The sequence below is a fragment of the Ictalurus furcatus genome, chromosome 29 (genome assembly GCF_023375685.1).
Source record: "Ictalurus furcatus strain D&B chromosome 29, Billie_1.0, whole genome shotgun sequence".
Classification (NCBI taxonomy): Eukaryota; Metazoa; Chordata; class Actinopteri; order Siluriformes; family Ictaluridae; genus Ictalurus; species Ictalurus furcatus.
Genome location: NC_071283.1, coordinates 10,130,599 through 10,156,752, shown reverse-complemented (window position 1 = coordinate 10,156,752; position 26,154 = coordinate 10,130,599). Strand labels below are relative to the sequence as shown.

The window sequence follows — 26,154 nt, the reverse complement described above, 5'->3', positions numbered from 1 at the left end:
ATACAGCTTTTCATGTTACCGAGAAACTAGAATGACATCTGTCATAAAAACTCCCCCCTTGGTAGAAAACGTTAAGAAGGTTACAAAGAACTGGCACTGGAGACTCCTTCCATAAGTGTTAAATAAACATCTCCTTACAGAACACTTCACCAAATCTATGCTTACATATTTCTCTTTGTTAAATACCAACACGTTTATTATTAGTCTTAGATGAAACGTGGAGCATCTGCCATACAAGTAATTGTGAATTAGCTGTTACTATAGAAACAATAACATTTTAGGAGTGCATCAATATAAACCTGTGATTTGTTTTGAGCTGGGACTATTGTCAGAGCTACTGTTGCTGAAAATTAATCAACACCTTCTGCCCTAATCTAATTTAAGAATTCAACCACGCTGTGCACACATTTATACCACAGCGCTGTTGAATTCTTGATTCTGATTGGCTAACAGACGTTCTGAGGAGGGCAATTATTTTTCAGTAAATGCACTTCTAAAGTAGTTCCAGTCAGGTCCTGACCACATTACAGTTCCATATCACTTCACAGACTGAACTGGAAAGCATAGAAGTGGAAAAGTTAGCCTACTGTCCACCACAGCACACATATTTAACAACAAAGAAAATTACAAAATTTCGATTTTCCAGAAATAGGTAAGGAATAATTGACATCTGGCCGTTGAATTATTAGAAAAATAAACGCACCTGAGGTGGTAATGTGGCCACGAGGCGAAGCAGAGGCTTGAGCCATTGATATGTAGTTATTGGAGAGAGTGCGAGAGAGCATGTGTGATTGAAGTAATGAGACGGAAAAGCCAGTGAACAAGTATCAGTATTTATTTATTTGTTGTATTTTCTGCAGTAATAGAAAAAATGAAAAACCCTGTGAACAAGTAGGCTTATTGATATTTATTTATTATCTATTTTTATATTTTCAGCATGAAACAGAAAAAAAATTCTGTGAACTCTCTCTCTTTCTCTCTCTCTCTCTCTCTCTCTCTCCAATAACTGCATAATCAATAGCTCAAGCCTCCGTTACTAGCTCTAAAATGAAGCTTTGGAATTAGCAACGGAGGTTTGAGATAGGATGCGTAATAAATTAGTTCCACACACAAAAGCTATTTTAAAGACAAAAATCTGTCAAATGTCTTGAAATTTAACATCTGAACAATATCTTGAGGCGTGGTAACTGTGGTGTAACCGGAACAATTGACTCAAATTCCGAGGTATTACCACCTTGGGGTGTGCAATATTTTCTAATAATTTAACGACCCGTCGTTGATTATTCCTTACATATACACCTCAGCCATAACATTGAAACCACCTGCCTAATATTGTGTAGGTGCCTATAGAACAGCTCTGACCCATCTAGGCATGGACTCCACAAGACCTCTGAAGGTGTGTTGTGGTATATTGTTTCAAGACGAAGAACGGTACATCCTACAGATGCTTGATCGGATTGAGGTCTGGGGACTTAGGGGGTCAAGTCATCACCTTGAACTCTTTGTCATGTTCCTCAAACCGTTCCTGAACAATTTTTGGAGTGTGACAGGGCGTATTATCCTGCTGAAGGAGGTCACTATCATTAGGGAATACTGTTGCCATGAAGGGGTGTACTTGGTCTGCAACAATGTTTAGGTAGGTGGTACGTGTCAAAGAAACATCCAGATGAATGCCAGGACCCAAGGTTTCCCAGCAGAACATTGCCCCAGAGCATCACACTGCCTCCACCGGTTTGCCTTCTTCCCATAGTTCTTCGTGGTACCATCTTGTCCCCAGGTAAGCGATGCACACACACCCTGCCATCCACTTGATGTAAAGGAAAATGTGATTCATCAAACCAGGCCACCTTCGTCCATTGTCTCATGGTCCAGCTTTTGGACAGGGGTCAGCATGGGCACTCTGACTGGTCTGCAGTTACCTAGCCCCATATGCAGCAAGCTGTGATGCACCATGTGTTCTGACACCTTTCTATCACTATCCTTGGGCAAGACACTGAACCCCAAGTTGCCTTGCATGGCAGCTCTGCTATCATTGGTGTGTGTGAATCGTTGAATGAGAACCGCTGTAAAGCGCTTTGGAACCTCTAAGGTTAAAAAAGCACTATATAAGTGTAGACCATTTACCATTCACCATATTTATAGGTATGATGGGTGGGGTTTTTAAAAAGGTGCTTTTGTTGTTAAACTGAGGTGCGTTAACAGTTTAAACGAGGCATGATGAGTAAGCACTTAATGCCTGCTCTGAAGCCGTCATTTCTAATGCAGCGGAAATTAGGAGATGAATAATTTAACAAGTGAGCGCTCATGTATCAGGACTATGTTGAGTCTCATGTGGCCGGAGAAGCTCTCCAGACCTGTTCGATCTGTTATTACCCATCAACCTTCCACCACTTTATATGCACAGAAGGCTTTGTGTATGTGTAATTGGTGCAGTTGCCAGATTGTGTTTAATCCCCTCTCCATCTTTCTTGTTTTCAGGTGCTGGTTGCGTCTGGACACGTATTTCATCTGGAGTTTTATTGGGCCTGCCACTCTAATCATTATGGTAAACGCTTGTTAATGAACTCGCTTCATTAGTTCCCTTTTAGTGATTTGTTTTTTCTGAAAGATTTTTAAAAAATTTTTATACAAATTTGAATGTTTTTAACTTTAGTCATGATAATATTAACAGTCACATCTGTTATTCGAATCACAGCAGTGTTTATGCTTAATGAAGTTGAGTCAAAGCATAAACGTGTCATGATGAGTTGTGGTTCAGTTGTTTTGTTGGTGTTTTGCCGTCTGTTTTCCAGCTGAACGTCATCTTCCTGGGCATCGCCTTATACAAAATGTTCCACCACACGGCCATCTTGAAGCCTGACTCAGGCTGCCTGGACAACATAAAGTAAGTTTCACAAACTCTCACTTTTTTTTTGGGGAGGGGGGGGGGGGGGGGGTTGGTTGGGTATGGTGCCGGTAGACGTGTGTATCTTCATACTGATGCTCTATTCCTCTGTGTGAAGCAGATATCACAAGCAGACGGGGGGGCAGAGCCTTTGATATTTTCCATTGGCTTTAAAGGTTAAGTCACAGGCTTAAGGCCTAAAGGTATTCCGCAGAGCATGCTGCATTATGGGAAGAGGTGAAAAGCATCAAATTGGGGAGGGAATAGAAGTTGGTTGGGATTAGCATCTGCAGGTGTACATGCGTATAAATATTCATACGAGGACACTTTGGAGAGGCAGAGAGCTGTAATGACTTTATGAATATGTGTGGTTATTGATGTTCCTGCGTTAGAGGTTTAATGAAATGCAATGAGTCACTGAGACTGATATCATGGCGGATGGAGGTGTGAACAGGTCACTTGGAAAACATTAGGAGAGAGAATGTGTCTCTGGTTTTTGAAGACAAGCCGCCGGCAGACAAGGCTTTTTGACAGACATTCATTCCAGCCAATCAGAGTAGGAGATTTGATGCGTAAGGTAAAGATGTTATGTATGTGTTTCTCACTCACCCAGTCATAGCACGATAGCATATTCAACCTTCAGAGGTACTCAATGACCTTTTGGAAAAGTCCATCAGAGATGATTATGTGGCAACCAATAGGACGGTGAGGCTTCATTCACGTCAATATTAATCATCAAACAAGACGGAGGAGAATCTCATTAAGGGTGTAGCTTACAGTTATAGCTGTACAATCAAAATCTCTAAATCTAAAAGGAGGACATGAGAGTTGATTTTGTTTTTTTGTTTTTGTCTTTTACAGAAGGTCGGAGATGATGGTCAGCAAAATGTATGCTTTATACAATGTGATTCTTTCATTATATGAGTGGATTTATATGATAATATTTCATTATTCAGAGGATCACATTCTCATGAGCAGAGCGAGTTGCGTCTTTAAAAGTGCTTTTGGTCCGAAGGCCAAACAGAACGTCTCTAAACGCTCTCCGCCTGCAGGCGTTTTTGTGCGCTGTTGAGTTAGAGTTTGCTCATATCTGTTATGAATTTGCTATGAATCAAGCCATTGAGGTCAAGTTCTGTCTCACTTGTGAATGCTTTAACAGAAGAAGGATTTGCAGGTCTGGGGTGTATCTGTCAGAGACACATTTCGCACAGACGTTTCAATGTACAGCGTATCCATCTTTTTAATTCCTTTCCCTCTCCGTTGAACTATTAATCCAATCTGACCTGACAGTGACTCTGACTTCACTTTGTGTTACAACTCAGAACTTCCGAAACTACAGTAAAATCTCAATTAAAAACAATGAAATAAGTGGCAATAACGTCGCATTAAATTAGAGTTGGTGATTGAATTGAAGAGAAGCCGTTCGGCCTGTCTGATTAATTACGAAGCCTGTACGGTGCTGTTCCGTCTTTGATAATGTCTTAGATGAAACTGGATAATTTTGTAATCAGACGTCCTATTCATGCTGATAATTAGATGATTATAGTCTCCTGTTTTCACAAGGCTAATTCACCAGGCACAATTTGAACTTCAGGCCTGTTTGATTAGGGGCTGAAAAAGAAATGGGCGGGGGAAAGAAAGGAGTAACAGCAAAAACAAGTGTGTGTGTGTGAGTGTCTTCTTAATGTTTCTTTCATAACAAAAATGAAAAGTAATTTGAAGCTCATTTATATACATGCTAACAAACTTTGACAGAAGAATCAAGTTAGACAGGTTAGCCGGAAGTGTACCTTGCTAGCTTCATTTACCTGAGACCTAGCTTGCTTGTTACATTTACCTCAGTTCCAGCTTATTAGCTACATTTCCATCAGACCTAGCTTGTAAGTTACGTTTTCCTAATGCTCACTAGCTAAATTTCTTCAGGCCAAATTTATTATCTATGGTTTTCTCAAATACATTTGCCCTAGACCTAGTTTGCTAGCTCTATTTTCTTCAGGCCTAGCTTATTGGCTACGTTTTTCCTCAAACCTAACTGGCTAGCTAGGGGTCATTCCTATGTTCCCAAATTTATATGGCACATAATGTAACAGATTTACTACATGGGTATTTGGACATTTCAGCAGTGAGATGTCAATCACAGCTAAGAAAAAAAAAAAAAGGTCATCATTAAATTTTAATAAATTAGATTTTATTAAATGATATTATTTTAATTATCTTATTACTTAAAATAAATGCAGCACAAATGCACTAGCATATTTGGAGGTTCAAACAAACTGGATTAAATTAGATACACAAGTCATGATGTCATGAGAGTTCGATTCAAAAACTTACTAGGCTAGTTTTCACCTAAGGAAACTATGACCTTTTGTGATTCCACGACTCCGACCATTTGTTTAGTTCCCTCCTCAAGTCTATGTGTATTATATTGAGAGTCGTACAGTAGGGCTGGGGAACAGAAAACCCCTTTGACAAGTTCCCACAATAACCCATGTCATATTAAGTGAATACAGAGCTGGGAACATATATTTCACGTCCTCGTTATGTGCTATATAGAGCTGACGAACATAGGACCCTATTTTCATGTGTTCATTTTGTGCCATATAAATCTGGGGAACATAGATACGCTCCCGCTAGCTACATTTTCCTCAGATCTCGCTGGCTAGCTACATTTTCCTCATAGCTAGCTTGTTAGCTACATTTTCCTCAGACCTATCTTGCTAGCTATTTTTCCTCAGACCTTCAGTCAATACATGATCACACATCAAGCAGGAAATGATGAATGTTAAACTCAGTTTTGACTTAAAAGTGCAAGCTTTTAGATTATTACAGTCTCCTCTCCTCACACAGCTAATTCACAAGGCACTATCGGAACTTCAGGCCCATTTTGTGTCTAAGAAAGAAAAGGGATTTGTGGTGAAAAATAGCAAAAAACAAACAAATAAACAAACACACACACAAAAAAAACGTCTCAGTGTAGGTGTCCTCTTCGTCCTGCTCTGTTAAGTGTTTCTGTATTGACTTATGTGCTCTGCTTTTTCTATGATATGATTTATAAAGCTATTTGAAACAGAGTGTGTAAACCATGAAGCGGCCTTCGCTTAGCTCGCCCAGCTCCCCGGGGTCACAACCTTTCCATCTCATCTCTGACACCTGTTAAATTCAGATGTATGCCTTTGTTTCTGAGAGTATGCATTTGACCTGCCATATCACAAGGATGGGGTTTGTTGTGAAAAGCGCCGGCTCGATGTCTCGATTGTCCCCACTGCAGAGCTGCAGCTGAGCCGATCCGAAGTCTGGGTAATAAAGCGCATTTCGTCCACACACACTGAGGATTTAGATTTAATAAGCACAGCAGTACTAGAGATGGCCAGTTGTGCTTCTCTCATTACTAAGCATTAAGTAGGATTATACGTGCCAATACAGGCATCCAATTTGACAGAATGAGCACAAGATTGAGTCTCTTGTCATTGCGGCAATATTCAAGACTGTAAAGCTTGGGAATCAATGTAATGACACACAGCACTGTGATCCTCCATACTGTCTCTATGAGCACTTTGTTTAAATTAATCCAACAGTGAGTGTCTGTTGGTTTGATTTGACGAATAAAGTAGCCTCACCTGCTTAAATAGAGTTCAGAATAAACCTGTGTAAAGATAAACTTTTAAAAAATATAAAAGAATGACATTATGAGAAAACCAGCGTAGTTCATTATGTGCAGCTCTTTAAATTGCACAAGAAGTTGTAGGCTAGCTAATCATTTTAGAAGATATAACTTACATGGTTAATTTTCTTGTGGTTTGAGTGTAGTTCAGAAATCTTTCGCACAATTCAAAGATCAAATTTAATTACCAGCTACATTTACCTCAGACCTAGCTACCAGCTACTTTTCCAGAGACTTACAGTAGCTTTCTAGCTACATTTTCTTCAGACCTATCTTACTAGCTATGTTTTCTTCAGACCTAGCTTACTAGCTACATTTACCTCAGACCTAGCTTACTAGCTACATATACCTCAGACCTAGTTTACCAGCTTCATTTACCTCAGACCTAGCTTACTAGGTACATATACCCCAGACCTAGATTACCAGCTACATTTACCTCAGACCTAGCTTACCAGCTACATTTATCTCAGACCTAGCTTACCAGCTACATTTACCTCAGACCTAGCTTACCAGCTACATATACCTCATACCTAGCTTACCAGCTACATTTACCTCAGACCTAGTTTACCAGCTACATATACCTCATACCTAGCTTACCAGCTACATTTACCTCAGACCTAGCTTACCAGCTACATTTACCTCAGACCTAGCTTACCAGCTACATTTACCTCAGACCTAGCTTACCAGCTACATTACCTCAGACCTAGCTTACCAGCTACATATACCTCAGACCTAGCATAATAGCTACATTCTAGATATTTAGTCCTAATTACTAGCTTTTTTTTTGTTCATGCCTACCTGGTTAGCTACATTTTCCTTAGCATCCTAGCCATGTACATCTGAAAGAACACAAACCATTCTTAGCTATGATCTTAGCTTCTCTATTTAACCTTGCATTAACACACACCAAATGGGATGACAGTCCATTATAGGACACAGCACGCTCTCATCACTCTCATAGATTCTCATTGATAAATGATGCCTTAGGAAATACAAGGCAGACAAAATATCTCAGAAAACATGTTCTCCATATTATCCTTCCAAGCAGTCAAGCTGAAATTATTTTCAATCATCTTGTTTTTCCCCCTTTACACCGATTAGCAATATGAGCCCAGATTTAAAAAGAAATAGTAGCTTGGTAGTAGTGAACAAATAGCTTTAATGTCATGTAATAAAAATAAAAATCAAGTGGATTTCTCAGGAGCACCATATTGTCAAGCTCCAATAAGCTTTAAAGGCCAGTTGATTAGTTATCAGGGTTCTGCTCTGCTGTAACACACGCAGGTTCTGACGGGGCGTGAACTAATTTGTGCTTCCGAACCGATTCGATTGAGTTTGTTGTGAAACATGTTTTGTCTTGTCTCTTGGCTTGAGCTATGTCATGCTTCATTGTGCATGAGGGTTTTTTTGTGTCTGTCTATTGTGTTTCTGCATGAGTCAGTTTGATTTATGCCTATTTTACTGTCGCTGCTCAACGCTCTTATCATTTCTTTTTGTGCATTTTTCTTTTGAGTCTTTGCATTTTTCTTTTTCTTTTTCTTGCCTTTCAGCTCCTGGAACTATGATGCCTGTGTCATAGAATGGACTGTAGTGAAGTGCCATTGGTTTTAGCGTTTATTTTTTTTTCTTTTCTTTTCTTTATCTTTTTCTTTTTAAGTCCCCATTCCTGTTTTTCCTTTGTGGACTTTCTCATGTCCATTATCCAGACTCTGCACCCTGCATCTCGCAGAATCAATACACAGTCTTTTTCATCACAGATACTCTTTTTACGAACTGTTTTCCATTCTCGGGCTTCGCTAGATAGCGAGTGTATTGTCTTAAAGAATAAAGCGTGCGCGAATAAAGCCGTCCGTTCGTAGCGTTCCTTTCAGGCATTGAGATGCAGCGAGTGTCTAACGAGCCCTCTATCTAACAAGATCTCCGGCTCGATTTGCCAGGGGTGAGGCTAATGAGAAGTCGGTGTCTTCAAAAAAAAAAAAAAAAAAACGAAAAAACCACGCAAAGCAGTTTGATAATTACTGCTGAGCTGCCTGGAAGACTGATCTCACATTCACACCACACTTTTTTCTTTTCTTTTTTTTCCCCCAAACCTAGCAGCAGCTTAACTGCAGGTGCGAAAAAGCCTCTTTTTTTTCCATTTTGTCCTCCTCTTTTTCTGCCTCTTTCTGTCTAACTCAATTACTGCAGGCATTTGAATGCAGATTTGCTCATTTCAGGCCTCGTGAAATTATGGGCATAAATTGCTTCAAATTTGCTTTAATCGTTTGAAACACGTTTCAAGACACTTGTGCGGCAATTCCCTTTGATTTTTCATATTTAACCCAGACTATTAGCCCAGTGGCAGTGGTACCTGAGAGGGAGGGAGTAGTTTAGGCGTTATTATTCACACACTGTAGAGCCACGTGGTCTTATTTGCTTAAACGCCCAGCAGGAAGACTTCTTAACGTATTAGATGATGACTTTCAAATTCAATTAAACTTCAAATGCAGCTTAGGGTCCCCCCCCAAAAAACCCCATTTGAATTAGCGTATGTGTGTATGTGTGTGTGTGTGTGTGTGTGTGTGTGAGTGTTTATGAATATGCATGTCTTTTGAAAACAGTGATTTCTAAAAGCCAACAATAGCTTTGTCGATCTGTCACTCAGTGCCGGCTTCAGAGAAAAGAAGAGGAGAGGAGAGACGTGAGAAAGTAGCACTGCATTACATAACTTAATAGACAGATGAAAGGATGTCACTTCTTCATTCCCTCCAGGGAAGAACGAGACCGCGAGATCTAAGTTCCCGTGTGAAGTGGCTTGGCAGAAGCCTGAGGGATAAAGATGAGACACGAGGCTTTCCACACATATTTCCGTTACAGTATGTCGTGTGCCAGCGTGTGCTGATAATGAGGAAGATTACCTTGACGTTTGTGAGCGATTTTGTTTTTCAGGCCTTATGAATGCTGCATCGAGGAATTTGCATATACCTGCGTTGTTCTGCGAGTGAGGAAATGAGTAAGGGAAAAAAAAACACGAAAGGGTGTGCCGTTATGGGAAAATGTTCAATGACCGGCTGGTGTGATGAAGTTGAGTTACCTGAATATGAATAAACCCTGAAGTGTTTTATTCCTCTTTTATCTCTGTGATTTCAACGATCGCAATATTTAATACATTAATAAATGACGTCTGTTTCAAGCATTTACTGTATAGTTACATTTATCCTTCTGGAGCGTCAACAAAACAAGTGTGTTCACTTACAGGTATCACTTACTCTATAGCAGCTATAAACAGTTCACATCCCTTCCGTAAAAGCTTCATCGTATCGATAATTGTGTTAAACAAGAGCATGTTTTTAATACATTTATTATTAGCTTTGGATTATTTAGAGCAGATTGTCCACCATACAAGTGCCCGTGAATGAGTTGTTACTGTAGAAACCGTAACAAACGCATTAGAACAAGCGCGTTAAGATAAACGTGTTGTGTGAATTAGGAAACAACTGTCAGAGCTGTTGTTCTGGAAAATTAATTAACACCTTCTGACCAATCAGATTTAAGAATGAAAACAGTTCTGTGGTATAAATACCTTTATCACTCGCCCTCATTCCCTCATCTACTCTCACACTAGCACACTACAGCAGACCAAGGGTCAATACACACACATTCTCTCTCTCTCTCTCTCTCTCTCTCTCTCTCTCTCTCTCTCTCTCTGTAGAGCAAGTGTTCAGGGGCTAGTCAGGCTGATGAAGTATCCTTCCCTACAGGTCATTAAGACAGACCCAGCAAAATGATGCTTAATGGCCTCCTCGCTAATTCCATAAATCATTTATTTGGCTCAGCACCTGCTTGAGCTATTAAACACCAGTGTTAGAACGTGTGTGAGTGTGTGTGTGTGCGTGTGTGTGTGTGTGTGTGTGTGTGTGTGTGGGGCTCATTGCCACTAGCAATGGCAATCGGCCTCTCTCTGTTCTTTCTATATTTCTGGTTGGGGAGTGTTGGAGTGGCCCTTGCAACATACAGAAAGCTACAACACAATTGTCTCACTCTCTTTTGGAGAATAAGGAGGTAGCTATAACTTTCATGTGACGAGACTATAACACACCTGTCTCACTCTCTGTTAGAGCCCGTATAGCGTTATTGGAACGTCTGTCTCATTCTCTAGTGGAGCCTTAGGATATGGAACACATCTGCCGTGCTTTAATGCACATCTGTGTAACTGGGAATGTGCTATAACCCACCTGTCTCACTCTCTAATAATACCTTTATAACATACCTGTGCCATGCTGTTTTCTCACATACCGCAGGAGTTTATATGTATAACCTATAAAGCTGTAACTCACCTGTCTCACTCTCTGCAAACAGCGCAATCCAACGAACAGTGAGAGCTGTCTCACTCTGTTTGAGTGTCAATTATATACAAGTCAATTATAACTCACCCCATTCCTTAATTATAACAACACAGCCTTTATTTACTCCTACTCTTCACTACCTATGATGCACTGTCTAATTTTCTCAACTCTTTAAGTGTTTTGGTAGTGTGTTTTTTTTTTTTTTTTTTTTTTTTTCTGTTCTTAAGTACCTTTTCATCATTCTCCTTTTCCTTCATAGTCTTTTCTTCTGTTTTTGCCCATTTTGATCTGGAAATGAAGTATAACCTGTTCTTCATTTTCCTCATCTTATCCCCCGAAGATGAAAATAACCCAGGGCTTCCTGTCGTCAGGCTTTCGTCTCATTCAGAGCGCAATATGGAGGCCTGTCAATCAACAAGAGAGCTCTCCATTCTCATTTCCCACATATTTGCCACCTCCCTCGCTCATTTTCATACCTTCCGCAGTACGAGACACCATCATCACCCCACCCCAATTTCCCACTCACCCCATTACACCGTGCTATTAATATCACTGCTTTATAAATGACTAAATGAAATGGCAGCAGTCCAGGACAAGGACACTTTCATACTCATGTTTTTTTTTTTTTAAATATGTATCCCTTTTCTTTTTCATTTGACCTGTTTTGAATGTTAGGATTGAACCCTTTCTCGCAGTACACTGGCGGAATGGAAATCGACTTATCGGACATTTTCAATCAGTATAAACAAATGACTTATTTTTATCACCATATGCCTGTTAAAGGACTGATCAGGACACTGTTGGGTTTCTGTGTATAGAGTATCGTGACTCTGTGTGTTTAACTGTTGGTCAGAAGGGCGATGGAAATCGGGCCGCCCCCTGTTGGTCAAACAGAGTACAGAGATGAAATGAACAGTACAACGAAAGCTTTTTTTGATAGTACAACACAGTATACTGCCACAATATTTATTTATGATGTTTATTTATTAGAAATAATAAAACACTAGAAATTATATTAAAAAATCCCTTTCAATTAAACCTAGTAGGCTAGGTTAAAAAAAAGAAAAGAAAAAAAACTGCAAGTTCTCAAGTGTCTACTTTCATATGAGCCATTAAACACTATTATGGAGTGTGACATCACAAATAAATTAAATACTGAACACAGACAACCCCAAAACAGGCTTTTTTTTGGCCTCTGGTAAACAAAAAAAAAAGAGTTAAATGTCTTTTTTGTGGGGAGAAATGATTAAACTCCTGCTCTTTTATCGGTATTAGGGTTACACTTCATATAATAGATGTGTATTCAGTATAACTAGTTTTATAACACAGTGCTGCTGAATGCTCGATTCTGATTGGTCAAAACATGTTGATTGACAGGCCAGCAAATCACGGGTTTATACTGTATTAATGCACTTCCTTTAATATGTTTTCGTTTCTATAGTAACAGCGTACACAGGGACATGTATAATCTTTGATTTGGAGGAGTTTTCTGTAAGATGTTTGGAAGGAGTCTCCAGTGTCAGTGATTCTTAACAGTCGTGACTTTTAAGTTTTCCAAAGTGGGAAAGTATTTAGGTTGGAGTATATTATTACTCTTTCCGGTTTTGCTGTACGATAGCAAGAGGTCTCGCAAGGCACATTAAGGTGCACCTATTATGGTTTTTCAGATATTCCCTTTCATGTAGTGTGTTATAGAGCTGTTTGTGAATGTAAAACATCTGCAAAGTTTTAAAAATGAAAGCGCACGACAAACAGAGGTATTGACTCCCAAAAGAAGGAACCGATTCTGAACAGCTGAAACGAGTCTTTAGTGATTCCATACTTACTTCTTGTACTAACCTACGTAGGTTTGCAACAAAAAGCCCCGCCTCTGGTCTTCATTGGCTGCTCACTGACAGCGGTAGACCAATCACGACAGACTAGGACATCTCACCAATCAGAGTATGCTCTCTGAAAGAAGGAGTTTAGAATGAATCCTTTAGAACAATTCATTTAATGAATCGTTTGTGACACTGGGGGAAGTGTTTTATTCCTTACTTACATAAGGCTGTACCTTAAGCATACATAAGGCTGTACCTTTCTGTAGAACTCTTCCTGTAGGACTGTATTCATGCTTCATGCTGTATTCATTTATAACAAGTCTCTTCATCACACCACTCGTAGTGTTTATCTCACTCGCACATAGGGATCCACATGCCGGTATACCTTACACAACTTTCACACTGTCACACGCATGGGCAAAAGAGAGTGATACGTATCCACACACATATCCCAGTGTGTATCAGATAGACTCAATTCATTTTCCTCCGATTCCCCGTGAAGCCTGTTTGCAGAAAAAAAAGTCTGATTATCCTGGAAAGTGCTGAGAAAAAAAGGTTGATTTTTAGTTTACGTTTATAAAAGCTGAATCATGTAATTGGTCTTTTGTGTGTGTGTGTCTGTGTGTGTGTGTCTGTGTGTATGTGTGTGTGTGTGTCTGTGTGTGCTACTGAAACACTTTCACACAGAGAACAGCCGTTCAATCAGAGCTGCCCAGCATTATCTTCTAGCTTTGATTCCTCTTTCTCTCTCTCTCTCTCTCTCTCTCTGTCTCTCTCTCAATCTGTCTCTGTCTGTCTCTCTCTCTCTCTGTGTCTCTCTCTCAATCTGTCTCTGTCTCTCTCTCTCTGTCTCTCTCTGTCTCTCTCTCAATCTGTCTCTGTCTCTGTCTCTCTCTCTGTCTCTCTCTCTCTGTCTCTCTCTCAATCTGTCTCACTCTCTCTGCCTCTCTCTCTGTCTATCTCTCTCTCTGTCTCTCTCTCTCTCTCTCGCTCTGTCTCTCTCTCTCTGTCTCTCTCTCTGTCTCTCTCTCTCTCTCTCTGGCTTTTATTTGTTATTTTATCTCTCTCTCATTCATTTTCCCTCTTATTTTATTAACTGTTCTAACTCTTTTCTAACTCTTCTAAATCTTAATGTAGAGACAGCTGTTGCCAGAGTAACAGGACAAAGTGTCCAAGTGTAAATGATGCTAGTCTTCGTGACATTTTTATTGCTTGCAGTCAGCCTTTACATGTGTTAAAGTCACCCAAATGTTTTTTGTTGTTATTGGGGTTTTTTTTAAAGGCAATACTTGCCGTTTCTTTACTCAGGTATATGAAATATGCAAAGGTTAAGGTCAGAATTATGGTCCGGTTCAGAGTTTATACTTTTTCTTACCTTTTCATTCCCATGGAATTGAATGCAATTAAGCCACATTGCTCTTTTCACTCTTTTTTTTTTTTTTTTTATAATTTTTTAAACATGAGCTGGTTTCTGTATTGCATAATAAATTGTTTGACCTGACATTTCTGAAAGGAAAAAAAAAAGAAAGAAAGAAAAAATGTCCAACGGAATCTGAGAAGTGCTTACACTTTTAGCCTCATCGAGGAATTTTATAAATATGCAAATGAGAAACAACTGCAACCTTATACACCTGCCGTCTTTCTCCTTGTAAACCACTGCTGCATGTGCTGCATTTGATATTAGAACCCGAGTGGACTTTATAGGCGGGGGACACTTTGGACAGGGTGCTAACACATTGCAGGGCACAATCGCACACACAGTCACACACTATGGATAATTTGGGAATGCCAATCAGCCTACAATGGATGTCTTTGGACTGGGGAAGGAAACCGGCTTTCCCAGAGAAAACCCCTGAAGCATGGGGAAAACATGCAAACTCTGCACACACACAGGGTGGACCCAGGATTTGGACCCCCAACCCTGGAGGTGTGACCCAAATGTGACGCTAACCACGAAGCTCACTTTCTGTCTCTCTCTCTCTCTCTCTCTCTCTCTCTCTGTCTCTCTCTCCCTGTCTCTCTATGTCTCTCTCTCTCTCTCTCTGTCTCTCTCTGTATCTCTCTCTCTCTCTCTGTCTCTCTCTCTCTGTCTCTCTCTCTCTCTCTCTCTCTCTCTCTCTCTCTCTCTCTTTCTCTCTCTCTGCACAAACATGCACACTCTGCACACACACAGGATAGAGGCAGGATTTGGACCCCCAACCCTGGAGGTGTGAGGAAAATGTTCTAACCACGAAGCCACCGCGTCCCTCCACTTAGAAGTCATGTGTTTAGAAAAAAATAAAGTCAGGCTTTCAGTTTGTCTCTTAAAATATGACAACGAAGTGACAGACCAGTGAACGCTGGAGTATAAATGGATTAGCAACTAAACTACAGTATGCTGTAATTTATGGTGTGTGTGTGTGTGTGTGTGTGTTTCAGATCGTGGGTGATCGGTGCGATTGCTCTGCTGTGTTTGCTGGGTCTGACCTGGGCGTTCGGCCTCATGTACGTCAACGAGAACACGGTCATAATGGCCTACCTATTCACCATCTTCAACTCCCTGCAGGGCATGTTCATCTTCATCTTCCACTGCGTGCTGCAGAAAAAGGTAACAAGCTGAAATACCACAGTGGACACTACTCAGATTATTACTCAGATTATTTAACCCTAATGAGACATTTAAAAAAAAATTAACTACATGTACTAGGTAGATAATATTGTAAGATAAGATAAGTGTGTGACCACTAGTTACCCTTAAATCATAAAGCGTGGGTCCAGCGGGATTTCAACAGCTGTATAGAGGTGCAAATCTTTTGACCTGGCACTTCCCTGTGCTCTTTCTAAATGATGTGGAAGCGTTGCCATTTGCTCAAGAATATTCTCCGTTCAGCAGGAAAATCAACTCTGGATTCTTGATGTCCTTTCGATTCATAAAACCCCAAATCATGTCCACTTAGTCGCTTTTAAAATACGTTTGCTAGCACAAATTTTTACATTGAGTCATCTAATTCTTCTAGGCTGAAAAAAATATAGATATATAAATGGTAAATGGTCTGCACTTATATAACGCTTTTATCCAAAGCTATTTACACTGGTTCTCATTCACCCATTCACACACACACACACCAATGGTAGCAGAGCTGCCATGCAAGGCGCTAACTTGCCATCGGGAGCAACTTGGGGTTCAGTGTCTTGCCTAAGGACACTTCGGTATGTGGAGTCATGTGGACCAGGAATCGAACCGCCAACCCTATGATTAGTGGACAACCTGCTCTACCACCTGACCCATCTACAACCGCCCCATATATATTTTGATATTTTTTTATATTATTATGACCCGCTTGGCTTTGTATTTGAAACCCTTTTATTTCTTGTTTATTAGTCATTTATTTAGATCTGTGCATTGAGGTCTGCGCAAGAGACAATGAAGATGCATATAAGAATCGATTTGTTTTCTCACCCTCTTATAATGACGTATTATAGACCAAGTTTCTAACCTTATCTCAGTAATTTTGCAGATTTCTCTTATTTTTGATTAGCAGCAGTAGCCACTTTAAGTGAAATAATAATAATAATAATAATAATAATAATTATGATAATGAGTCTTTATTGGTCACATATACATTAGAGCAGAGTGAAATTCTTTTCTTCGCATACCCCAGCATGTCAGGAAGCTGGGGTCAGACCGCAGGGTCAGCCATGATACAGCGCCCCTGGAGCAGAGAGGGTTAAGGGCTTTGCTCAAGGGCCCACAGCTTGGCAGTGCTGGGTCTTGACCCCGCGATCTTCCGATCAGTAACCCAGAGCCTTAACTGCCAAGCCACCACTGAAATAACATAACGGCAATAATATAATATAAAAGAGGGTTGGTAGTTTAACATATAGAAGCCCGTTTCCACGACGGAGGAGAAAATAAATATTAAAAAGGCCAAGCGACTTTATTTCTCTCGATTACCAGTCGTCATCTCGCAATTCTGACAGATTTTCCTCGCAATCTACACAACCGCTTGACATTTAGTAAATTACAAAGAATGCACCAACAAAGCATCAGTCATTCTCTATAAATAGGCTGCATAAGGACTATTACCTGAAGTTACCTGAAGTTAGTCTCTTTTCAGGTACTGCGTCAAGTGGATGTCGAAATTTTTGAGGGAAAACAAAGTCAGAATTGTGTGATATGAACTCGCAGTTATGAGATAAAAATGTCGTTAATTCAAAATTGTGAAAAATTAAATCAGAATTGGAAAATGACCTGTTTGATTTTTTTTTCCTCAGTTTCGGAATCGGGCTTCAATATTAACAGCGCACTTGTAACCTCTACCAAATTAAATTCCAGTCGTGTGTGTACTTTCTAAGAACAGCATGTTTTGTATTCTTATAAGAATCTGTAAAATGTCACCTACCTATTTGGTGTGTGTGTGTGTGTGTGTGTGTGTGTGTGTGTGTGTAGGTTCGTAAGGAGTACGGGAAGTGTTTGCGGACTCACTGCTACAGTGGGAAGAGCGTGGATTCTTCAATGGGCTCGAGCAAAAGCTCAGGCTCGCGTGCACCCGGTCGCTACTCCTCTAGCTCGCAGGTAGAGGGCATGACTTTGACAGACACACACACACACACACACACACACACACACAGAGTGTACAGAAAGTCTTGTCAAACCAATACATCTTTAACTGTTCCTCACGTGCATGACCTTCATAGTTGTTCAAAGCTGTTATTTGTGTTTTCTCTTTGTGTTTTCTTTTCTCTCTCTCTCGCTTGTTCTCTCTGTCTCTCTCTCACTCTCTCTCTCTCTCTCATCACAAGGTCCACCACCAGCCTTGTATGACAAACTGCTCACAGTTACAGTATGAACAAGTAATTATCTGCTCTCTAATATTCTACATCCAGTTCATTACTGCTGCTTTTCTCTGCTGTCCCTGAGCAGCAGTGCAATATTACTGATACGTGCTACATATTCCAAACTGTATTAGACGCTTACGGCAAGCATAAATGAGTTCGATCTCATGCTTGCTTGCTGTTCTACTTGCTTTCTTATAGTGCACTACACAGGAATATGCATGATTAGCATTTAGCATCTCGTCAATGCCTCGGTGTGTGTGTGAGAGTGTGTGTGTGTGTGTGAGAGTGTGTGTGTGTGTGAGAGTGTGTGTGTGTGTGTGTGCGCGTTCGGTGATGCAATACAGTGCCGAGGTGTGTCACCTTAATTGCATGCGATGGGAATTGGTCGTTAACGGAAGCCGCATTCGCAGAACGAATACACGTCTAATAATACACACTTCATTTAAAAGAACAGCGCAGTAAAAAAAATATATTATGAAATTTACACCGTTTTTCTTCAAAATGTCATCATTCCACCAAGGCAGGAAGCTATGACGTTAACGAACGTCCCTCTTACCCAAAATATTTCCCGTACGCACACACCCAAATCTTTATACTATACCTGATTCGAACAGCATCGTTATGTAAGGAATTCAAAACTTAAGGTAGTGTGCTGTCATAGGGAAATGCGGCCCGATGCTAAACGCTTTACGGTTTCCACCCTAAAGTTGATTGTTTTCCAATAACAGTCGCCCCAAAGGTTTTCCTCTTGTACCACTTAAATAATAATATACTATAATACTTTATAATTGCGTCTGATGTTGTGGAAGCTCAACAAAACAGGTTAGTTTATGTTCTCGCTTACTGTACATTATAATAACGACAAATATTTGACTGTTCTTTTTTCTCTATCTATCTTTAATTAAAAAAAAACAAAAAACGATCTTACTTACTTAAGAACCGTTAATGAGAGACTGGAAAGACTTCGTTTTCGGAATGTTCCATTATCGGACAATTTACAGTTACAGCTTTGCCTTCAACTGGTACAAAGCACCGACGGTGGAATGCTACATAAACATGTCATAATAGAAATCTTCACTATATTGACCCTTTTTTTATTTGTTCAAATTTGTCTAAATATAAATCTTGCATTCGCTGTTATAGGAAATGAATCGATACTTTCTGACCCAATGAGAACAGAGAATTCGACAGCTGTAAAGCGTACGCTCCTGTACTATCGTAAAATCTTTCTGTAAAAAGTATGTCAGTGAGATTTTGTTCATGTTTATAGATTACAGATTAGATTAGATGTTTATAGGTTATTGTATGAGCAAGGGAAGCTGGCATCAGACACCAAAGATGTCTCTTTGACGACATTTGAAGCACCGTGGGATCTCTGTTTGTTACATAGTGTAGTAAATCTTTGCGGGTAGTTTGGACGAACCTGCTCATTTGGATTCTCTGTACGAGGAACAATCCAATACAAATATATAAGGGATTAACTCGCGGTTGTTCGTCTAACATGGAACTAGAGCGGCGTACATGTGCTAAGACGACTCCAGATACGTATATTGAGATGCTCAGACATACTGTAGACATGCAGCTCAGACGTTCTTTGATAACCCTGCCTGTGTATAAATATGTAAATCATACCCCGAAACACACATGCATATAGGTGTCAAAAAGCGTGTGAACCTGACTTGCGACTCCGGCGCGCTCTGATAGTCCAGCCCGTGTGTCTGTGTAAATGTCAGTAAGATGAGTAATGTAGGCTGGATAATTGCATCCTCTGAATTCCAGCGTCTCCTCCTGAGCAGTGATGGATGCCAGAGCGACTGGGTCCACAGCAGTATTTTAATCTTTAACCTGCCTGAGAAAAATATATTCCTTTCATCACAGAGCAGGAGACGACTTCGGCTTTACGTCTCGTTCAAATAAACACTTATTCACGATGGCAAACGAGATGAAATCGGCTGCATATTATATCAATGCGCTTTAATTTTCTATTGAATTCATTTGCATAACTTTATTGAAGACTCTGTACACAATATTGTGCAATGTGTTTGATAAGTATTAAAAACGGAAAACAGCATATACTGAATACAATGCTGTATTTAAAAATAAAATAAAATGTAAAGGCATGCATTATAATGCATTATGAACACTGGATTCATGGGACGTGTTACCTAATTAAAAAAGCTCTGCTATAGATTATTAAAGATGTACTTACAAAATTCACAAGTAACCAATAATCACCAGTAATTTCTATGCACTTTCCGTGAAGGCCATATGTATAATGACTTAATGCACTCATAAGGCATTATACGTGTTGTTATAATTATTTATGAAATGTTATTACAGCTTGAAGGATGGTTTATAATGATTTATAAATTGTTGAAAGAATGCATTATAAGTAACAGTTATAACACATTGTATTGCCATTATATCTTCTCATAATGCACTATGCAAAGAGGGACTTGGTGATATAATGTGTTATGAACACTAATTATAATGCATCATCTGCATCGATTTATAGTGCATGGTAAAGAGATCTACAGTATAAAGTGTAATGCATTTTCATAAATAATTATAATATATAGTGTATAATTTAATAATAAAAGCATTATAGCATGATATGACTGTGTTCATAGTTTATTATAGAAATGACCCTCACAGAACGTGTGACTGATAATATACTAGAGCATGTTATAGTGCATTATTACATTAGTGTCTACACAATTCTTATGAACCGATAGTATGCATTATAATTGTTCATAAGAACACTGGAGACCCAAATCTTGTAAACACAAGTCTCTGTATTATATCTTTCAGTGCATATACTATACTGGAGCATGTTATAATGCATTATAACATGAGTTTCTATGAAATGCTTATAAACAGATATTGTAATGCGTTATGTAACCTAATATTATGACTGTATAATGAGTTATGGCTGCTACATATAAGCATTTATATAGGCTTCTGTCAGACATGACAAAGTATTATGTCAGGCATTGTAAAGTGTTACATATCCTATGTAAAATGTTAAAAAAATGAATGAATTATAATGAATTATGTTGAATCCAGTATTCATAATGCATTATTAATGTTCATAATGCATGCTAATGTATTATAATGCTTTATAAATACAGAATTCATAGGTCTTGTTAGCTAATTATCTAATCATTGTAATTGTGTTAATTATGGCTGTTTTAGACCCATTACTAAATGCTATACCATAGATTATTGAAATTTACTTTAAGTATGTATTTAATTTAGAAGTATTTAATTGACAACTATGAGTCAGCCATCATTATTAATTATGTTCTATTTAATTATTATAATATTATATTCTCTAATAATTGTATATATTACTTATGCTATTGCTACTGTGATAATATAACTATTAGTACTGTAATGTTTAGAGAAACATATTAATAATTATTTGGTATATAATATATAAACATCAACATTCCTTAGTTGGACCATTATTATTAACGAGCTTCGTAATGTATTTAATTTGTGATGAAAAGGATCATTAATTTTGTCACTGCAAAATTAGAGCTTAATACTGAGTATTAATGTTTTTAGTAAATTTCTTTGACTGTGGGGTTTTTTTTTTTTTTTTATAGTTTTGATCTTTAGAAATTAAACAGATATAAATATCATGTCTTTATTCTCCCTTAAGTGAAAAACCGTTGTGTTTATTTCATTGTGTTTGAGTGCACAGCAGAAACAGCTACTTTGACTCGAGTTCTCTAAAACCCAGTGCTGTAGGTTGTACGCGTTGTAATCGTTTCATCTGTATTCATCTGTATTCATCATCACACTATTGTGTCATTACCCGGAGCTTCGACTGCATGAAAAAGCACTATAGAGATGAAAATCTTTGTATCCTAGAAACCATTTCCCTCAATAAGCACCGTATTAGTGAAGTTGTGTCTCTACCACGCATGATGGCTACCACAAACTATTTGCTTGCTTTCAGCGATGCACCTGAATGCTTTTCCTATTCATTTTCTTGGTTTAAACCAGCTGCTTGACTCACAGTAGCGCAGTGCTTTTGTGGGATAATGTGTGGAGTAACAGTCATCGCTAGCTTGAGATGGACAATACTGCTGACCTGGTGATGAATGAAGGTTCTGATGTGTGTGCGTATGTGTGTGTGTGTTTCCGTCAGAGTCGGATTCGTCGGATGTGGAACGATACGGTGCGGAAGCAGTCTGAATCATCCTTCATCACTGGAGACATCAACAGCTCTGCTACCATCAACAGAGGTACACAACTCTGTCTATATTTACCATTTATCAAGCCAGATATGAAAGATTTGACTTGTAAATGTATTTGTTTGCAGGAGCATTTAAATCCAGTTAGTACGCAAAACCTTTCATATCCTACAACTCATGGAAACCTCGAATGATCAGCGGCAATTGGTGATGGGTTACTACAATTTTATCTACAGATTATGCAGTCGAGTTGAAATCTCGTATTTATTTCAATCGCACGTACAAATTTAGTCAGAATGTTGTGAAAGTAAGTTGCTTTGAATTTGTTATCTATCTATAAATGAAAACAAACAAAGCTAGCTATACAACTGCGACAAAAAAAATGGGATTACTGTATTCCTGGAAGATTTAGCACACGCCATGCTCATGAGGCGCCCTTTCACCGTTTAGTTGTCGTTTTATCATTTTCAGCTCCGTGGACGTTGCCTTTTTTGGAGTTTTGTACGCGTCACTAAATTTAAATCAGCTAAAGTGAATGCATTTGCTAATTTACAGCTAATTGGCATTCATATGCATGCCCACATGAGTATGAAGAATCTAGCGTTACCAAAACACTTGGCAGAGGTTTTAATTAGTTTTTGGCCCACAAAAACATTTAGAAACAACATTACTAATAGATTATAAAATAAGGGCCAATGTTGGAAATGGGACTGGTGGCTACTTACTGCTGACAATGTTAGGATAAATAGATTTTTCACGCTCCAACAAATCCCCACATGTTAGCCATGTGCGCCATACCCATGTTCACGCTCAGATAAAAGGCACAGTTGCTTGTTATTAAATCCCCTCTAGAGTCACCTTTTTTTACATTTTTTATTTATTTTTTTTTTAGCTTCAGTCATGTAGTATACCCTTAAACATCATTTGAGATATATAATTGGTCCTAAAGGACAACTGTTGGTATGGCTCTTTCAGTACATGGGGAATGCTTTCCTCTGTTGACACAAGATCACCACTGGAAATTTCGAAAGCTTCTAAAGCAGCTGAGGTCAGAAGGTTGAATGGCAGCTTAAAAACGTTTCCTTTCGATGTTATCCAGAAAGCACTTAGAGAAAGAGCAGCTTCATACTGCGATATTCTGCAATCGGCTTGTGTTACTAACCTGCCCACAGAGCCGCACTGTGACTCTGATCTCAGTGTGGCATTTTTTAAATTTTATTTTATTGTTTATTTATTTATTTATTTACTTACTTACTTTGCGGAATGCAATGAAATGTATTTTTCTCCTGTTTTGCTTACAACACTGAAGATGAATTCAAAGATACGGTCTTAATAGTGTATTAATAAGTAAACGATTACAAATCATTGCTGCAAACAATTTCAGCCATCTTAACGCATTATGCACAGTATAAGCAATTATAAAATTAGGAACTTTCATAATAACCTGAAGTATGATTAACTATTCATTCAATTAATTTATGCTTAAACCCCAAACGATTATTGTTATTCAAGTAAGCACGTATCAAATATTTAATACAGCATTAACCATACATAAAGTAATGCCGCGTTCATATTCCTAAAAGACTTATAGATGGAAGTACATCATTTATGAGCTTTAGTACATGATAAAATATTGAATGTTGCAATGCGGGCACATTTTTAAGAATTTAGAAAAGCCTTATTTTATTGATGCACAAACTTCTCCCCAACTCGAATGTTCTTCAAATGTTTTTTTTTTTTTTTCTTTCCTCCTTTCAGGCTTTTTTTTTTTTTGCTTGTTAAAAAGACTGACAAAGACAGCATGGAGAAGACTCCATGCCAGATCGAAAACTGATCACTGTACCATCAGCATTGCTTTTCATGAATGACACGAGCACAACGTGCCACACTGAAAAGCAAAACCTTCACTGCATTGCTAATGCACACAATGTACTATGTCAGTAATGATAAGCAATACCGATTTTCAATGAAATGCAATAGAGTGGCATGGATTACTTTCAGGATTTAAATCCTCTAAAGCAAACCCCTGCTGTATGTTTTTTTCATTAAAGAGATCAAGCAACGTAAGAGCAGTGCAGTGAAGGCTTTCAGTGTTGCACGTTGTCCACATGATTGGTTTGTAGCCAGGGATTAATCATTAATAAGTAAGGACTAAAACAAGACAGGACATACTGTTATAGAAAACACTTTTCTCCTTATACCACAGCAAATTACCAATTAATACATGCAGTTGTTGATTTAAGAATGACATGTCCTACGCTTAATCCTCTCATAGTTATGTTTGATTACCTTGGAACACCTGTGAAGTTTGATTCTGTTATCACTAACATTATAACAGCTGTAACTGCAGCTGGAACTAATGTCAAAGCTTCTGTTTCAGAAATGATTCCACACTATCTGACCAGAATTGAGAATTCATCAGTGTTGTGGAACAAATGATTATAATATATCATCTGTTAATGGCTTATGATTGATGTTGTTATATAAGGCATCACAGAAACGGATTTAAGCTGTGCTACAATTCCCTCCAGTAATATTGGCCCCCTTGGTAAATATGAGCAAAGAAGGCAAAAAATGAATAAAAAATACTCTGCTGTCATGGATATCAAACAATTGCAAACACGACACAGGTTTATCCTGAAAAAAATAACTTTTGTTAAATATAGGTGTGCAACAATTATTGGAACGCTTTTAGTCAATACTTTGTGCTACCTCCCTTTGCCAAGATAACAGCTCTGTCTTCTCCTATAATGCCTGATGAGGTTGGAGATTACATGGTGAGGGATCTGAGATCATTTCTCCATACAGAATCTCTCCAGATCCTTCAAATTTTGAGGTCCACACTGGTGGATTCTCCTCTTCAATTCACCCCACAGGTTTTCTATGGGTTTCAGGTCAGGGGACTGGGATGGTCATGGCAGGACCTTGATTTTGTGGTCAGTAAATCATTATTGTGTTGATTTTGATGTGTGTTTTGGATCATTGTCCTGCTGGAAGATCCAACCACGGCCCATTTTACGCTTTCTGGCAGAGGCAGTCAGGTTTTCATTTAATATCTGTTGATATTTGATAGAGTCCATGATGCCATGTATCCTAACAAAATGTCCAGGTCCTCTGGCAGAAAAAACAGACCCAAAACATTAAAGAGCCAGCACCATATTTAACCGTGGGCATGAGATACTTTTCTATGGCTACCTCTCTGTGTGCACCAAAACCACCTCTGGTGTTTATTGCCAAAAAGCTCTATTTTGCTTTCATCTGACCGTTGAACCCGATCCCATTTGAAGTTCCAGTAGTGTCTGGCAAACTGAAGACGCTTGAGTTTGTTTTTGAATGAGAGTAGAGGCTTTTTTCTTGAAACCCTTCCAAACACCTTGTGGTGATGTAGGTGAATTCAGATTGTAGTTTCGGAGACTTTCTGACCCCAAGACACAACTAACTTCTGCAATTCTCCAGCTGTAATCCTTAGATATTTTTTGTCCACTCGAACCATCCTCTTCACAGTGCGTTGAGACGATATAGACACACGTCCAATTCCAGGTTAAGTCATAACATTTCCAGTTGACTGGAACTTCTTAATTATTGCCCTGATGGTGGAAATTGCCATTTTCAATGCTTGTGTTATTTTCTTATAGACCCTTCCCATTTTGTGAAGCTCAACAACCTTTTGCCGCACATCACAGCTATAGTCCTTGGTCTTACCCATTGTTATGAATGACTAAGGGAATTTGGCCTATGTGTTACCTCATATTTATACCCCCGTGAAACAGGAAGTCATGGTTGAACAATTTCTTGTTCCTAGTCACCCAGATGTACTGAAAATTTCTAAACATCAATGGGAATATACTTCAAATATATTTTTCTCATATAAATTCATAGAGGTGTCAATAATTGTTGCACACCTATATTTATATAACAAAATGTTGGGGTTTTTTGATAAACCTGTGTTGTGTTTGCAATTGTTTGATATCCATGAGAGTATTTTTGTGAATTTTTTTAACAAAATATCAAAAGGTTAAACAATAAAGACATTTTTTCACAGACTTCTTTGCTCAAATTTAGCAAGGGTGCCAATATTAGTGGAGGGCACTGTATATATTGAACAAAGCAGTGAACGTTTCTTTCTCTCTCTCTCTCTCTGTCTCTCGCTCTACACATGCACTGCTCTGAGTTCAGTATGACACTAATGTGCTGTTGTAATGACAGATTGATGTGCAGAGAGAGATGATGTGCCATGATGGCAATAATTAAGTACTCAACACAGCCATCCACACACATTAACACACACTCTCTTACATGTACACATACACGCACACACACACACACACACACATGCACACACACACTCACACATATATATATATGTATACATATACACACATACATGTGCATACTCACATACTCCTTTTCACTTATTGCGAGATATTTAAAAATACAGATG

At 38.8% G+C, this 26,154-nt stretch overlaps 1 protein-coding gene across 3 annotated transcripts in view; it reads left to right on the top strand.

Moving 5' to 3' along the window:
- The window catches only part of LOC128604116 (adhesion G protein-coupled receptor L3-like), a 344,541-nt gene that overhangs the window by 308,179 nt on the left and 10,208 nt on the right, over positions 1 to 26,154 (top strand). For all 3 annotated transcript variants that reach the window (XM_053618945.1, XM_053618946.1, XM_053618944.1), the window contains exons 16-21: positions 2,479 to 2,545; positions 2,793 to 2,884; positions 15,109 to 15,277; positions 17,120 to 17,245; positions 17,473 to 17,523; positions 21,668 to 21,764. In XM_053618945.1, coding sequence (XP_053474920.1) covers positions 2,479 to 2,545; positions 2,793 to 2,884; positions 15,109 to 15,277; positions 17,120 to 17,245; positions 17,473 to 17,523; positions 21,668 to 21,764 — 602 coding nt within the window. The remainder of the gene's footprint in view (positions 1 to 2,478; positions 2,546 to 2,792; positions 2,885 to 15,108; positions 15,278 to 17,119; positions 17,246 to 17,472; positions 17,524 to 21,667; positions 21,765 to 26,154) is intronic.